Below are 13394 nucleotides of genomic sequence, written 5' to 3' on the forward strand. Positions count from 1 at the left end.
CAATAGTTTGTTATTCTGGACTTTTGTGGTAGCTCCCTGAGCACACGTCATCAAATTATACACTGTAAAATATGCAACTGAGTTAGAGCATCTGGTCCTTGTCCTCAAAGAGGTAACAACCTAAAGAAGAACTAGAACGAATATGGGAAGAGCCATAAGAGCAGGTACAAAGATAACATGAAATTATAAGCACAAATTAATGCAGGTAACATACCTTAGATGATCTCAGTTACAGACCTAGCAACCTATACCATTCACACGAACATGTATTAAGAATGCTAAGGAGGTAAATAAAGTATATCTGCAATAACTAGATGCAGGGGTGGTTTAGTCATTGATTGATTCAGAGAAGCAGAAGAGCCTAAGCAGGTTTTGGAGGAGGGGAAAGCCGCGGCTTGGTGGAGACAGAGGCAGAAGTGTTTGAGAGAAGGAAGTTCAACCAGTGGTCCAGGGCCTGCTGAGAAGAGTGGAAGGCAGAACGGACTGTCAGGAGAGAGGCAAGTGTCAAGCAAAAGAAGGGGACTCAGGCAACGAACGGGTGGCACTTAAGCCCGTGTTTTGGAAACCAGAGCTGGTGCGTGTTTCCAGTACAGCAGGATGGGATCAAACAACAATACTATTCCCACTTCCCTATCCCCAGCCACCACCCCAACTGGTTCTTTCCCCAGAGAAAAATAACCAGACCAAGCTTCTTTAACACGGGGTGTTTCTGATATTTGTTAAGATCACAATCCATGTCAGTGCAGTGTAAGCTCGTATGGTACAGAATGCTGGTCATTTTACATTAATGTGGACACTGGGCACGTGAGTAGTTCAGTTTCACTGATAATAATATCAGGTGCTTTAGCAGTTTTAAAAACTTTTGGTAATGTAGTTAGTATGCCTATGTTATCGATTCTCTCTTAGCACTGCCCACATGGTCTGTAGGCTTAGCACTTCTCCATCTGGTCACCCACAGCCACACTGTAACAACAGATACTCAATGCTGCCAGTCATCTAGAGGCTGATTCTTGATGGCAAGTGAGAAAATAAGCCTGAGAAAAAAACTCTTAAGGGGCTTGCACTGTACTCTCTGTTCTGTGTGCTCCTTTTGGGGCGGGGGTGGGGGGGGTGGGGGAGGAGGGGGAGAAAGAAGATTGAACACTTTTTTTGTTATTTTGTATTTTTTATTTTGAAATAATTTTAGAATAACAAAAAAGTTGCAGAAACAATACAGAGAGTTCCCTATATCCATCAGCAGCTTGCCCTAAACCTGACATCTTATAGAACAGTGGCATGAGGATCCAAACCAGGAAATGGACATTGATACGACACCATGAAGTAATCTATAGACCTTATTTGAATTGCACCAGTTTTCCCACCGATATCCTCTCTGTGAACCAGAATCCCACACTGCATTTAGTTACCATGTCTCCTTAGTCTCCTCCTGTCTGAGATAGTGTCCAGCTATTTCTTTTTTTTTAATGTTTATTTATATTTGAGAGAGAGAGAGAGAGAGAGAGAGAGAGACAGCAGGGGAGGGGCAGAGAGAGATGGAGACAGAATCTGAAGCAGGCTCCAGGCTCTGAGCTATCAGCACAGAGCCCTATGTGGGGCTCCAACCCACGAGCTCTGAGATCATGACCTGAGCTGAAGCTGGACGCCTAACTGACTGAATCACCCAGGTGCCCCAGTACCCAGCTATTTCTTTATCTCCCACGACCTCCACACTTTTGAGGAGTACCATGACCCTCCTTTGGAGATCAATGTCTTAGCATGTTTAAGTTGAGGCTGTGCATTTTTTGGTAAGAACACCACAAAGGTGATGTTGTTCACGACTAAGGGCATCACATCAGGAGGTATGGCATGCTGATGTGTCTTATTACTAGCAATGCTTGCCTTGACCGGGTGGTAAAGGAGGTGTCTGCCAGTTTCCTCAGCTGTAAGGTTACTGTGTTTCCTTTGAAATTAGTAAATAATCTTGTGGGCAGACACTGTGCAACCATTCAAATACCCTGCTTCTCATTACTCATTTGCCTACTCATTTTAGCAGCCACTGACGCTTCTTGCCTGCAATAATTATTACTGTGCTGTTTGCCTAATGGCAATTTTCTATTTCCCTCATACCTTCTACATTGATTAACTGGTATTCTGTAACAAAGAGCTAGCTCTTTTCCTTCATTTATTTGTTTATTCAATTATTTATATCAGCGTAGACTTACAGATATTTAGTTTATTCTATGTGCCATAGCCCAAGGCGATCACTATTTTATTTTATGGTTCAAATTGATCTGGCTCAGACTCTCTCACATGGGTGTGGTGTCTTTTAAAAAGCCTCCAGGGGCACCTGGGTGGCTCAGTCGGTTAAGGATTCAACTTCTGCTCAGGTCATGATCTCACAGTTCATGGGTTCGAGCCCCGCGTCGGGCTCTGTGCTGACAGCTCAGAGCCTGGAGCCTGCTTCAGATTCTGTGTCTCCGTCTCTCTCTGACCCTCCCCTGCTCATGCTGACTCTCTCTCTCTCAGAAATAAATAACACATTAAAAAAAAAAAAGAATAAAAAGCCTCCATCCTTTTTAGGACTTCCTTACTTTTTGGCATCACCAACATATTCCAGGCTCATCTGTATTCCCCCTACTCCAGGCCTGGAATCAACCATCAAGGGAGCACAGATTCCTTTTATTGGAAAATGGTGTTTAGGTACCAAGATTTGGGTCCTCTCGGTAGACAGACCCAGGGAATGTATCACTAATGATGACGTACATTTAAATATGTCACAGGTTTTATTTGTAAGTGTTTCGTCACCTAGAAGGAATTGTCAGGGGAATACGAAGACAGGCATTTTTAATGTAGTTTCTTTGAATCTCAATTGCATAACAAAATCTTTAGGGACATTTGCAAATTTGATGGAACTCTCAAATGCTTGAAATCAATTTATCTTGTTCGCGTACTTCATCATTTATATATTGGCAGACAAATGCATATGATTTCTCTCCAACCTGGGAGGATTATTAAAAATGCTTTCTCCAGTTATTCTCCTCTAAATTTTCCACTTTTTTGGTGGCTCTATCGATTAAGCATCCGGCTCTTGATTTGGGCTCAGGTCATGATCTCACCATTTGTGAGATCAGCCCCTGCATCTGGCTCTGTGCTGACAGCACAGAGCCTGCTTGGGATTCTCTTTCTCTCCCTCTCGCTCTCTGCCCCTCCCCCACATGCTCACTGGCATTCTCTCTCTCAAAATAAATAAATAAACTTTAAAAAATTTCCACTTTTTTTTCAAATGGTTGCAAACAATAATTTTGGTTTTCATTGGAGACGCCTACTAGCCTCAGTGGAACTGATCTCACAGTGGAAGAGCAAATAGCTTTCCTTGGCAAACCCTCTTCACAGAGAACATTCTGCACATGGGTTGGGTGAAAGCAGTGCCGATCGCTGGGACACCCAATTGAGCAGAAGGAGATGTGACTCTCTGCACTCTCCCTAAACGACCAGCGTTTCAACTACAGTGTGAGGATCAGCGTGCTTTTTAAACTTTCTATTTTGAGAATATTTTGTTAGATTCACAGAAACATTGCAAAGGTAACAGAGAATACTCATATACCTTGCACCCACTTCCCCCTAATACATCTTACATAACTACAGTATATTCATCAAAACTAAGAAATTAACATTGGTACAATACTATTAACTAAACTACAGACTTTATTCAGACACAAGTTTTTCACTGATATTTTTTTCTATTCCAGGATATCATCCATTGCATTTAGGTAATCCATTTTTAATGGGAAGTTTTAAAAAATTAGATTAACAGATAATTTATATGCTAAATATATCAAAGTATAATATCTCTCTCCTTTTCTCACTTAGGTTACTACCATACTTAACTTATGCCTGTACCTATTCCTTTTTCTTTTTTTAAATGTTCTTTCATGTTTATTTATTTTTGAGAGAGACAGATGTGAGCAGGGGAAGGGCAGAGAGAGAGGGAGGCACAGAATCAAAAGCAGGTCCTGGTTCTGAGCTGTCAGCACAGAGCCCGATGTGGGGCTCCAACTCACTGACCGCAAGATCATGACCTGAGCTGAAGTCAGACCCTCAACCAACTGAGCCACCCAGGTGACCCATACCTATTCCTTTCTCTAATTCACACCTTTTGACTGTATAACCCCTCTACAGTACATTCCTCACACCCAAGCCTATCCCAATGACAAATCATCTAAATATAAGAACCTGTTAATTGCCTTAGAGCATTACATTAAGTTTACATTAGCACTGCATCCCCAGGTTCACATCCAACTACTCGTTATGTGTTTTACTGCCCTTGTAGAATTTTTTTCTAAGTTATGCACCTTTTCTACCCTAATCTTTACTTAATCGTTACAAAGATTATAAGACTGATGCTGGTGCCTTCACTCACAAATCAAACTAGGTATTCTGAGAGAAGAGAGGGAATTCCACAACTCAGAAGGATTAATGATGACTTAAAACTTTGTGGTACCATTTGTAAATAACCTAAATTTTAAGATATTTTATATCTTATCTTTTTAAATTTCTGTTTTAGAGTGGTTTGGTTTTTTGTTTTTGTTTTTTTATATTAGAGAGAGAGCATAAACGGGGGAGAGGGGCAGAGGAAGAAACAGAGAGAGGCCCAAGCAGGCCCCATGCTCAGCGCAGAGCCCGACACAGGGCTCAATCCCAAGACCCTAGGATCACGATCTCAGCCAAAATCGAGAGTCAGATGCTCAACCGAGTAAGCCACCCAGAAGCCCCTAGAATGTTTTATAATACATGTACAAATTAGTATAATATAACATTTTTCTAATTTATGTATCTAACTCTGCTTATTTACCTATCTACCTATCATTTCTCTCTCTTCACCCACCCACCCACCCATATGTACACATAGGATGGAAGAACTTTGCTTAAAATTTTTTCGTGAGTACACTATCAAAGTACTTTGGAAGTTAGCTTTAGCGTTTGCATGTGTCTCTCACTCCATACAATCCTGTTTCATCAACACCACACCTTTCGTACCTCACTGCAAGCATAGCTGGGATCTGTCTAGACCAGTGATTCCCAAACCCGGCTGTGTATCAAAATGACCTGGGAGCTGGATCAAAATCAGATTCCTGGGCTTTTTCCCCAGCAGATTCTTACTCACTCAGTCTGGGACAGGGCTTGAAAAGCTATAATTTTAAAGAGCTCCTGACATCACTTAATGCACATTGGCAGATTTGAGAACCACCAGTAAAGGATAACACAAGAGTGTGTTTTGTGGACACAACTATCCGTATATTAAAATGTATATGTATTTGGGTCACCTGAATAACTTCCTCTCTCTCCGCGTATCTAAATATGCTCTTTACAAACAAGGAAGCAACCTTCCTCATCCATAGTAAGCGTCTGGCTTGGTGTACATCGCTTACACTCTATGCGCCAAAGATTGATTTGGTGGCTTCAAAAAGATTGGGAAAAAAAGGCTAACTTGGTCTGAAAGGCAGTAAGGAAGACACCATAAATGACAGATAAACAGCAATCTAAAATATCAAACACTAAGTATTTGCAAAGTAATTAAATGTTTCTGACCTGGCACCAAAATGGTAATGGCCGTCTGCACCGCCTTTCGGATGATACTGTCTAAGGCAAACATCCAGTGTGGCTTGATGTTATGATTCCGAAGAACTTTATTGACCTTGGAGAAAGAGGGTGACATTTAGTCTACTTTAATTTTTAGTTGCAAATAACCTAGCTGACACAAGCAACCGGATGACATTCTATCAACAAAACAACTACCAGGTTTCTTCACCTTGAGCTGTGAATAATTCTTTTATGTCATTGGAAAACAATAAAAAAAAAAGTGCCACTTCAAATTAAAGTCTGGTGATCCGCATGTAAGCAAACCAAAGGCAGTGTGGTTAAATGAAACGTTGCTTCTTTGGGACTCAGAACATGTAACTTCCACTTTTTATAATGACTGCAGATTGGATAACGGAGGTGGTGAAGGAGGAAAAAAGAATCCCAGGGGGTGTAAATAAAAATAAACACTGATTTTCAGTGTTGTGACTCTGAGGAGGAAGCTGCCAGAATATTCCAGAAAGGCTGTTCACATTGAAAATCTGTGTCATAAGGGTATCTTTTTTTAGTGGCTAATAATATTTCACACATTTAAATAGACACTGAAATAGATACATGCATTACTTTTCTCTTTACAAACTGTGGTCAAATATACATACCAGAAAATTTACCACCTTAACCATTGTGAAGCATATAGTTCAGTGGCATTAAGTACGTTCACACTGTTGTGCAGCCATCACCACCATCCATCTTTAGAACTCGTTTCATCTTACAAAACTGAAACTCTATACCCATTAAACAACAACTCCCCCCTGCCTTCTCCCAGATTCTGGAAACCACCATTCTGCTTCCCGTCTCTATGAATCTGACTACTCTGCCTGTCCCTCCTCTAAGTGGAATCATATGGTATTTCTGTCATGGGCTTATTTCCTGAGTGTAATATGTCAAAACTTCCTTCCTTTTGAAGGGTAAATAATATCCCACTGTATGTATAAGCTAAATGCATTATCTTTAAAAAAATAACCATTATCAGGGGCGCCTAGGTGGCTCAGTTGGTTGAGCGTCTGACTTCAGCTCAGTCAGCTCCGGTCATGGCCATAGAGTCCGTGAGTCCGTGAGTTCGAGCCTCATGTTTTAGCCCTGCATTTGAGCCCTGTGTCACGCTCCCAGCTGCCTGTGCAGAGCCTGTTTATGAAACTTGCTTTCTCCTCTCTCTGCCCCTCTCCCACTTGCACTTTTTCTCTCTCTCAAAATAAATAAATAAAATAAAACTTAAAAAATATTATTATTAGGGCACCTAGGTGACGCGGTCAGTTGGGCATTTGACTTTTGATTTTAGCTCAGGTCATGATCTCAGGGTCAAGGGACTGAGCCTCGCATTGGGCTGAGTGTGGAGCCTGCCTGGGATTCTATCCTTCCCTCTCCTTCTGCCCCTCCCCCACTGTGCTCTCTCTCAAAAAACTAAAAATAAATAAATAAAATTAAAAAAAAATAACCATTACCATAAAGCTAAAAGAGGCTTATTTAAAATTTGAGTTAACTCCACTAATTGCTGGTCAACATGACCCTCTAAGAGAAGAGGCTATTTTCCCAAAAGGGCTCTGACCAGAGATTTTAGAAGAAGCCTCAGAGATGGTGACCTAGCTGTAAGCCCCTGCCAAAAGCTGGGGTTCCAGTTACTTATTCTTTGCCCCTTGGTCCATCATCAAAATCACCCAGTTTAGGAGCACGTGGGTGGTTCAGTCTGTTGAGCATCTGACTCTTGATTTTGACTCAGGTCATGATCCCAGGGTCATCAGGTCAAGCCCCATGTTGGGCTCCATGCTGAGAGTGGGGCCTGCTTGGGATTCTCTCTCCCCCCACCATCCCTCCTCCCATTCATGCTTTCTCTTTCTCTAAAAAAAAAAAAAAAAAAAACCCAGTTTACAATGGAGTCAATCTGAGGAATTCCTTGGAGTAGTTGCTCCTAAAAGGAAGTGAACCATTGCTAGGTTCGCACTTGTTCTAAGGAATCCTCTCAGAATGAGTTTGTTCTGGTACCTTCATTTCTTAAAGGATTTGCCTGCCTCTGTGACTAATGCAGAGTATAGCACTTGGTAAACTGGAACATTTCTCTCAAGGGTCCCACACAGGAGGAGGGATCTTCTAGAACTATGACCTGCTCCTCATAGCTCTTCCAAACAGGGTTCATTACTGGGGTTCATTCCCATCCTGCACAGGAATTGAGCAAGAGCAAGGATGTGTGTGTGTGTGCGCGCGCGCGTGTGTGAGACACCTGGGCCTGAGGCCCATGATTACAACAAATCCACTCTCAGTGTGAATTCTACTGGCCAACTTGTTTTCCAGCCTCTAGGCTGGAAGCCAAATGCGTGGGCAAGTGCAACACCACTAAAGTCTTTCATTCTGTTTGCAGATGGTTAGGGTTCCCTAGTTGCAGTGAAGTGTGCCTTTAGCATTTAATTATTAGTAATTGGCTTTGCCAGTTGCTTTCATTACCCAGGATCTCACTCAAGTCAGGAGTGCTGTTCCCGTCCACAGTATAGCACAAGGACCAAGTGGCTTACACAGAGTTTCAGAGAATACCAGTGGCCACTGAAGGATTATAATTCGGGTTTAAATGAGGGGTCATTTGATGCACCAAATACAATTGTCAAGGCATCTATGTAGGAGAAATAAACACATCTGGGGAATTTAAATACAATTACGCAAAGTGCTTCTATTTTATACCTGAGGCACTATCAGGAACTCTCTTATTTCAGTCTCCCTCAGCCTGTGAAGACCTTCTAGGAGTTGCTTCAGGCCTTCTTGGTACAGAGTTCCACAGATAAGTCTTATTCAGAATAGCACGTAATGTTCTGAATCAGGTTTTTGAAAGACTGGCTTCCAGCTGGTGTTGCACAGCAACTCCATTTGAGAGGGCAGAGCCTTCAGCAATCTCTCATTAGATTATGTGGATTAATTTTCACTCAGTGATAAATTAATATGAATTAAACAAACATGTTTAAAGTGCTGTGTATGGAAACCAGTGAAAAAGTGAAAGGAAAAGAAAGTATTGGTTTTACTTAGTGATCATTCCCATCTGTGCCATTGCATTTCTCTTAATGACCACTAGATGGCAGGTCTCATACAGAATTAGAAAGTACCACTACAGTCTGTTCTTTGGCTGAAGTCAAAAAAATAAATAGTGATCGGCTACATGATTTCATAAGCACAGAATTCAGCCACGGAAGATGCTGGTTAGTTTTGCTATTTCCCACGGTGTTCGATATCATGTATATCTAACTTTGGGAGATACAAACACATAAAACAACAAATCTGCTATTTAGAAGCACAGAGAGGCAACCTTAATCATCTCACACTTAATCATCAAAAAAGAGACGTGCATCAAAGTTATTAAAGAAAGAATAGGTAACAGAACTTGCGTTTTATGTTATTTTGCTAATTTTAGTTGGGAGTTTGCGGGAAAACATCAGCAAAAAGTCATACTTACGGCATCTTGAAAACTGAAGAGTACTACCTGGACTTGACTAATGCCATGGCTGTCAAAGTCAAGTTCTAGCTTCAGCTTGGACAGTGTGGTGGCTATGATTTTTCGGTCAGTGGATCTCACAAACTCTCTGAGGCTTGCAATGAGGGTTGTGATGTGTTCCCATTTTAGTTTTGGTTCTTCAGCCCCCTGTGAATAAATTAACCTGTCAGTTGATCTGTGCAGGACACATGAGTCATGAGCCTGCCGTAATTACAGTCCTTGTTGGGTTCAAAGTGTCCCCAGCTAAGGGAAAAGACCATATTTGAACTCTATGCCCCACCCAACCTCCACCAACCACCAAAAAAATAATCAGACTTTGGGAGAAAGGGTACCAACCCCACACATTGGCTAATAGCTATGATTTAGTCAGATGTACAGAGCTTTGCCCAAACAGGGACAGGCTGAGGCAATAAAATTCTTGCTCTCAGAACTTTTAATGGGAGAGTAAAGAGAGATCAGATAATGAGCTAAAGCTCAAAGTCAGCCCAGAGAAATAAATCATAAGCTATGATTTTATTTATTTATTTCATAAATAAATAGCAAGAGGGGCACCTGGGCGGCTCAGGTGGTTCAGCCTCTGACTCTCGATTTCGGCTCATGTTATGATCTCATGGTTTAAGAATTCAAGCCCCGCATCAGACTCTCTGCTGTCAGCCCAGAGCCTGCTCGGGATCCTCTGTCCACACCCCCCTTTCTCTTGCACCTCCCCAGATGGTTCTCTCTCTCTCTCTGATAAAGAGCAGCAAGAGTACATCTAGTTATAAGGAAGAAAACAGAAGCAATGGTGTTGAGAATGACAATTTATGTGGAGAGAAGAAGGGAACGCACAGAAATAGAAAGATAATAGCAGGAGGGCCAACAGCAGCCAAACCCAAGAAAGGACGTACAAACTCCTGGCATGTGAAGGTCCTCAGAATCACACACTAGTTTCTGTCTCTGTGAGGCTGGGTGAGGCACCATCGTTGGAATCCCTGAAGACGCCCCCCTCCTTCACTGGTCCTCGAGGCACCTACAACGTGCCCCCAGAACTTCAACTGCCTTTAAAGTGTGTCAGTTCTTTTCAACCACAAGGGGCTCACTTCAAGGGCGCCTGGGTGGCTCAGTCAGTTAAGTGTCTGACTTTGGCTCAGGTTATGATCTTGTAGCTCATGGGTTCGAGCCCCATGTCAGACTCCTGAGCTGACAGCATGGAGCCTGCTTTGGATTCTGTGTCCCCCGTTCTCTCTGCCCCTCCCTCCACTCTCACTCTGTGTGTGTGTGTCCCTCTCAAAAATAAACATTAAAAGATTTTTTAAAGGGGGGGGCTCACTTCAAACTCCATCCATCCTTGAAACAATTCCTTACCCACCAATGAGGCCATTAGCTGTAAGAATGAACCAACGGACAATTTTACATATTAAAAATATAGTACACTATTTAAACAAATTTCTTTTGTCAGGTTGAATTTCTCTACTTTGTACAAGGAACACCGCTACTGCTTCCTTAAAGGAGAGATACTAGGATGTTATTTATCCTCATTTAACTTCAAGAAATGAGATTTTTATTATGCACATTTTCTATCTGCTATTGCACATTTTGTTACTACATCATAAAAATTAAATTCCTCAATTGGGCTGTGAAAACTACAATTTCTGGGATTCTATTAAAATAAAAGGAATGTCCCATCAAGTTCTTTCTCTCAGTATATTTTCATTAGGGGAGCTCCCTCTCCTGTTTATGTTTTCACGAGAAAAGATTATATTGAAAAGCTTGAAAGCTGTCATTAAGGGAATTAAAACCAGACTGGGAACAATTTTAAACTTTGTTTCTTTTCTTACCACCAACGAAATTACACCCAAAGTAAAGATTCACAGGCAATATCATAATAACATGAAAATATGTTCAAGAAGAAAAATGTGAGTTATTCAGGAATTGGAAGCTTATCTTAGTGACAAGTCAGTTACATGTTTGCCAGCAGATGAAATAGCAAACATTTTTCTGACATTAGCTTTGTTTTCACAACAGAAAAACATGTTGCTTCTGGTCTTTTTGATGTGTGTGCCACTGTCCTACAAAGGAACGTTGTCGACTCTGGGAGGTGTTTTCTGTCTGGGGTATTTCACCCACTTACATAATCGTTATTTCTGTTACCTCCTGCGTTCCTGTGCATTCATTAGCGTGCCTACACAAATGAGCATCTCGGGTACCAAGGGGGAGCCTGAGAGAGCAGAAGGTGGCCTCTGATAGGTGCGCCTTTCCTAGCACTCAGTGCCATCCAGATTCTTCTGCAAAGGTGCTGTCTAGTCTTTATCCTTTAAACTTCCTCAAAAATGATGAGCGAACTTCAGAAGGATGTTACAGGTTTAAAGGGCTTTTGTGAGCTGGTCTGGGGACCTAACCAACACCTCCATTTTTGGTCTTGTTATGTACAAAAGGGCAGGCTTACATGTAAAGATGTATCTAGTGACATTTAATACAATGGGAAGAATTAACTTCGATCTGGCTGTAGAAAAAACTGGAAGAGATTACACAACTTTGATTAGCCTGCTTGATAATGCTCACAGCAGCAATAATAATAGCTAACATGTGTGAAACACTCTCTGCTATTACCTCAGTTGCTCATGAGCTTAGTTATTCCTTATAGAAGCTCCATGAGGTAGATACTAGCATTTCTTCTGTTGTATACATTAGGAAATTCAGCCTCAGAGGTTGAATCACACAGCGTGGAACCTCAAGCAGAGGCAAGCAGAGGCTGAGCCCAGGCTCCTAATAATTGCATTCTCCTGCCCCAATCAGCTGGAAGTAGGCCAGCAGTAAGCCTGGACTAGGATCTGCTCCGTCACTAGGCCACCATGTGATGTCACAGCGACACAGTCAGAAGGACCCTTGCTATCACTGGATGATGGGGGATTTAGCATGCGAGGACCACGGTTTCTGGTCCTCACCGGTCCCTTCATACGTGCCCTCTGATGGTTGTTTTTAACATGTTTTTTCTTTCTCCTTTTATTTTTTTTTTAAGTTTTATTTATTTCTAGGAGAGAGAGAGACAGCGTGAGCAGGGGAGGGTCAGAGAGAGAGGGAGTCACAGACCGAAACAGGCTCCAGGATCTGAGCTGGCAGTCAGCACAGAGCCCGACGCGGGGCTCGAACCCACGAACCGCGAGATCATGACCTAAGCGAAAGTCGGACGCTTACCCGACTAAGCCACCCAGGCGCTCCTCTTTCTCCTTTTATAGAAAACATTCAAGTATGCTTAAAGAACCAGGAAGTCACAGACAATTAAATAGGATCAACCAACTGCGAAATTTAAGCGTTTCAGCGCAGTCATGGAAGTAAAGTCTCTTGGCAGGCTCTGCGCCGAGAGCTGGGACCCTGACAATGATCACAGCAGTCCTGCCTGATGGACCTTCAGAAATCCCTTTCTGTAATGGAGGAGCACATCCTTTGGGGGTGATCATGAGCTTTAGGCAATCCCCGCAGTCCCCATGTTTCTGACCTCACACAGGCATCGTGCACTGGTAGCCAGAGTTCGGAGAAGTCTTCACTCCACAGCAGCTGATGGGGATTTCCTTTCCTTCCCCAACCTAAGGCGCCAATCCCTCCCCTGCTTTATGTTTCTACCAGCACCTGTCACCACCTGGGAGCTGTCACCCGGGGAGGAGAATGGTGTGGTGGTTAAGAGAATGCACCCTGGAGCCAGACTGTCTAGGCCTAAATCCTGACTCTTTGCTTAGGGCTATGTGGCCTTGGCAAGTTACTCAACTCCTCTGTGCCTCTGTGTCCTCATCTCAAAATGAAGATGCTAAAGGAACTATTACTATAGTGCTATTGCCATGGGGATTAAATGAGTGAATATACATGAAACACCGTGAACAATACCTGGCTCATACAAAGTGTTCTTATTACTTTATGTTGAATATGTTCACTATTATTACAATATGTTTACTATTGTTACTATATATTGTAACTGTATGTGTTGCTGCTATATAGTTACTAATTTTTATTGTTTTTCTTCCTCCACTAGGATGTCAGCTGCAATGGGATATATTTTTTTTACAGTTTTGTTCACTGTAATATCTATAGCACAGAGACAAGTGCTTGGGATTCAGTAGATGGTAAGTATTTGTTGAATGAATGAATGACTTGCAATTGTTGCCCAGATGTACCTTTCATCTAAATCTGGTTCCCCTTCTGGGGCACCTGGATGGCTCAGTTGTTAAGTATCTGACCCTTGATTTTGGCTCAGGTCATGATCTCAAGTTTCATGAGATAGGGCCCTGCGTCGGGCTCTGCACTGATAGTGTGGAGAGTGCTTTGGATTCTCTCTCTC

The 13394-nt window shown here is 42.3% G+C and overlaps 1 protein-coding gene across 1 annotated transcript in view; it reads right to left on the bottom strand.

The window, feature by feature from the left end:
- Positions 1–13394, bottom strand: part of LOC120222015 (mitogen-activated protein kinase kinase kinase 5) — a 100633-nt gene that overhangs the window by 13444 nt on the left and 73795 nt on the right. Inside the window, exons 18-19 of the mRNA XM_039219698.1 lie at positions 9047–9232; positions 5569–5674 (exon numbers count right to left, since the gene is read on the bottom strand). Coding sequence (XP_039075629.1) covers positions 5569–5674; positions 9047–9232 — 292 coding nt within the window. The remainder of the gene's footprint in view (positions 1–5568; positions 5675–9046; positions 9233–13394) is intronic.

The sequence above is a fragment of the Hyaena hyaena genome, unplaced genomic scaffold, assembly GCF_003009895.1.
Source record: "Hyaena hyaena isolate Hyena2069 unplaced genomic scaffold, ASM300989v1 scaffold_828, whole genome shotgun sequence".
Lineage (NCBI taxonomy): Eukaryota > Metazoa > Chordata > Mammalia > Carnivora > Hyaenidae > Hyaena > Hyaena hyaena.